General features: G+C 66.1%; 1 protein-coding gene across 1 annotated transcript in view; it reads left to right on the forward strand.

The window, feature by feature from the left end:
• The first annotated feature begins 1,225 nt into the window (after positions 1-1,225).
• The window catches only part of LOC136024035 (leucine-rich repeat-containing protein 37A-like), a 14,279-nt gene continuing 11,666 nt past the window's right edge, over positions 1,226-3,838 (forward strand). Inside the window, exons 1-3 of the mRNA XM_065699092.1 lie at positions 1,226-1,855; positions 2,028-2,099; positions 2,480-2,551. Of these exons, the coding sequence (XP_065555164.1) occupies positions 1,677-1,855; positions 2,028-2,099; positions 2,480-2,551 (323 nt within the window). The 5' untranslated portion in view covers positions 1,226-1,676. The remainder of the gene's footprint in view (positions 1,856-2,027; positions 2,100-2,479; positions 2,552-3,838) is intronic.

The following is a 3,838-nucleotide window of genomic DNA, read 5'->3' on the forward strand; positions in this document are numbered from 1 at the left end:
CACGCGTGTGAATCGGTCTCTGTTAACAGACTGTTGTTGCGGGTGGAAAAGCTCCGCGGCAGAGGCTGGGTTTCCCCCCGCCTCTCACCGGGAGCAGTGGACCCCCCGCCGCCCCGCAGCGCGCATCAAGCTCCCCAAATCACGAGGATAACAAACCCCTGCTCAGATTGTTCAACCTCCCTGATGGAAAACTGGGAGAGCTCAGGGCACAGCCGCAGGAATGGTTTCAGATCCCCCTTGGACTGAGAGCAGTGGGGCCTGTGTAATCTACCAAACCAAGGAAAAGGGTGATTTGCTTCAGCAGATCTGTGATGGGGGGTGAGGGTTTTAACCAGGGAGGTGAAGCGCAAACACACTCTGGTGCCTGTTCGCCGTGCTGGGATGGCTCCCGGCGGGAAGCACAGCCCCACCTCGAACTGGGGATGCTCACAGCGGCTCTGTGGAGAGGGCACTCTCTGGAGCAGCTCCGTTGTGACAGCGTCCAGGACGCAGCAGCCTCAACCCTGCAGCCCAGGGCTGCTGCTGGTGATCCCCAGCACTGAGCCAGGCCCTGCCCCACCAGGGCACCGCTGCTGCTGGGCCTGGCCCGGCCCCTGGAGCCCTGCCGTGGGTCCCGGCTGCGCTGCAGCGGCGCTGCCCTGGCCCGCGGGACCCCGGCCGCCCTCCAGGAGCCCCTCGCTGTGCTCTGAGTGCCCTGCGGAGCGTGGAGCAGAGCAAGGCCCCAGCACCATCCACCGCTCGTCCTGTGCGCAGCAGCGCTGCTGCGTCCTGGCGGCAAAGCCAGCAGGGAGCTGGGACACAGGCTTGAGCTTGTCTGCATCCGTCTCCCACGGGATCAGCCAGATCCCTCCTGGTTCGGAGCCCTGGGTGGGAGCAGGGCACAGCAGGAAGGAGAGAGGGGGTTCTGTCATTTCTCTGGTACAAAGCACCATTTGTTTTAACTGGAGTTTAGGTCTCACATTAGGTTTGCATTCAACATTAGCTTTAGATTGGACAGTAGGTTCAGATCAGACATGAAGATTTGACTTTATGTTTAGACTGGACATTCTAGGCCAATACAACTGTTGTGTTGTCCTGGGAGTTGATGGACTTCTGCCTTCTGCAGCCCTGCCCTGTTCTTCAGAGCAAAGCCAGGCTGTGCCTGGAGGCCCTGTGAGCAAGGCACGGGGGTGTCAGTGAGGGGCTGGGTGCACGGCTGCGTCCCTGCTCCAGTACAGCGTGTTCTGGGGCTGAACAGGGCCCAAGAGCTGCCCTGGCACCCTGCAGCGTTCTGAGGGTGTGCGAGGCTGGAGACGGAATCGATCCCCTTGACTTGGAGCCCGCTGCCATCCAGACGGAGCAGGAGGTGCCCAGCAGTTCCCCGCAGGGCCTGGGTGTGACAGCGGCACTTCCAGGTGTCCCTTGGAAGTGACGCTGCTGTTTCCAAGCCAACGCACGGGGCCCGAAGCTTTCCCCACGCTGGAGCAAGCAGCCCCAGTGGCAGGGACTGTCCCATGTCACAGTGGGGACGCACGCTGCCAGGCCTGGCCCCATTGTGACGGGCGAGGCGTTCCGGGCTATATCTGCCCGGCAGGGCCAGCACCGCCCCAGAGGCGCTGCTGGGCGCAGAGCTCCTGCGTTGGATCCCCCGCCCTGAGCCTCCCGCGGTACCGAAGGCGCTCCGGCCCTGCCCCGCCATGGCCCTGCTGCTGCTGGTGCTGCTGCTGCCGCTGCTGCCGGGCCTGGCCCCCGGCCTGGCCCGGCCCCTGGAGCCCTGCCCGGGGCCCTGCCGCTGCCGCGGGCGCCGGCTGGACTGCAGCGGCGCTGCCCTGGCCCGCGTGCCCCCGGCCGCCCGCCAGCGGCCCTTCTCCGTGCTGTGAGTGCCCTGCAGCTCCGGGGGCTGCCCCGGGACACCCCGAGAGCGGCTCCAGGGCCCCGCTGCGTGTGGGGGGCTGAGGGGCAGCGCCGAGGGGGCGGCTCCAGGCCACAGCCCTGGGGCAGGGGAAGGGTTCGTGCTGGGGGTGACGCTGCCAATGGCTTCTCCGCAGGGATTTCAGTGGGAACGCGCTCGCCCTCATCCCCCCGCAGGCGTGGAAGGGATACCCGTGGGCCGAGAAGCTGTGAGTATGCGCCAGCGCCGGCCATGGCGCAGGGGCTCCGGGATCCCCATCCCTCCGCCGGGCTGTCGAGCCGAGGCTGTGCCGAGCACCGCACCAGTGCTTGCCGCGTGCAGCCGAGGCCGAGCCGCTCAGCAAGGAGGGCTCTGAGCCCCCAGAGCTGCTCCACGGGGGGCTGTGTCCCTCCCGCCCCCGGGGCCATCCCTGTGCTCGGGCTGCAGTCAGGGTCAGCAGGCCGGGAGCAGGCGCCTGCTCCTGCCAGGAGGGTGCCGAGCCCCGGCGGGACCCGCCGACGTGCTGCAGGGCCGCTGCTGCAGGGCTGCTCCCCCGACAGCTCCACTGCCCCTGAGCCGCGGGTGCCCGTGTCCGTCTGTCTCTTGCAGGGTCCTCCAGCACAACGGCCTGCGGGCAGTGAAGAGGCGCTCGCTGGAGGGGCTGCTCCTGCTGAGGCACCTGTAAGTACCCCCCTGCCCCGGGCAGGGCTCTATTCCTGCGGGGATCCCCCAGGGCACAGCAGGCTCTTGGTGCAGGGGAGGGCCCCCACTGCCCCGCGGCCAAGCAGGAGCAGGCGGCTGCTGCCCTCTCCCTGCACAGGCCTGCGCGGGGCCGCCTCCTCCAGGGCCAGGCTCGCGCATTCGGCCCCTCTCAGCTCAGCTGCCCCAGAGCTGCTCGTGGGGCAGCTTCTCTCCAGCGCCCACGGCGAGGAGCGGGCACTTCCCATGCACCCACGCGATGGGGCCGGGGACTCTGGCTGCGCCGGCCACCAGGCGCTGCCCGCAAAGGTTCCTCTCTCCTTGGCTGCGGCAGAGCAGGCCCAGGCCGCGAGTTCAGGCTGGGACAAGGAACCTCTTGGTTGGTTTCTAGGGCCAGGGCAGAGGACTCCTGCGCACCCCAGAGCAGGGCTCTGCAGGGAGGTGGCGTTGGGGAGCGAAGGGGAAGAGCCCCATGCTGGTCACACAGGGCGTTACAGCCGGTCCCTGAGGCCTCACGCAAGAGGTGCTTGGGGCGCGCATAAAGAACCTGCCCTGTTACCAGAGAGCAAAATCAGCCCTGAAGTACCCCTGGTGGGATCAGAGCTGGGAGAACCTCTCTGAGCTGCAGCCACCGCGGCCGGGAGCGTGAGCCCCGGTTGTGCACCACTGCAAGCCAGTGCCAGAGAGAAACCCCGCGTGGAATGAGCGCTGTGGCACGTCTCTGCTGCCAGCGTGCAAGCACCTCAGAGGAACCAGCACCGTGCAAACGGCACCGCCGTTTTGTGTTCTCCTCCTAACAGGGATTTATCTTACAACAAGATCGAGGCGATCGAGGCGCGTGCCTTTGAGAACCTTCCTTTCCTGGAGACCCTGTGAGTTCCAGGGCTTGCTTCCTGGTGGGCTTGGGGCAGCCCGTTTGCATTTAGAACCTGCTGCTGCTGCTGCCCCTTAGTTTTAGAACAAGAGCTCCCATTTCTGCTGCTGAGGGAGCAGCCGAGCTCAGGAGCTCAGGGCATGGCTGGTGGCCACAGCACAGAGGGGCCATGGCTTGTGCAAACACAGCCAGAGCAGAAGCCAAGCCTTGAGGCTTGCTGCGTCCTGGAGCAGGCAGAGACGCAGCACACGTGCACTTCATCTCTCCCGGACAGGTTAACAAAGAGCAGGGGAGAAAATGGCAGCTTCCTCCCACTTCCACCTTGGATGGGGCTGCTTCCTGCAGACCAGTGCTGCTTCGCTCCAGCTTCCTGGGGGTCAGACCCAACTCATTTA

The sequence above is a fragment of the Lathamus discolor genome, chromosome 20 (genome assembly GCF_037157495.1).
Source record: "Lathamus discolor isolate bLatDis1 chromosome 20, bLatDis1.hap1, whole genome shotgun sequence".
Taxonomy (NCBI): domain Eukaryota; kingdom Metazoa; phylum Chordata; class Aves; order Psittaciformes; family Psittacidae; genus Lathamus; species Lathamus discolor.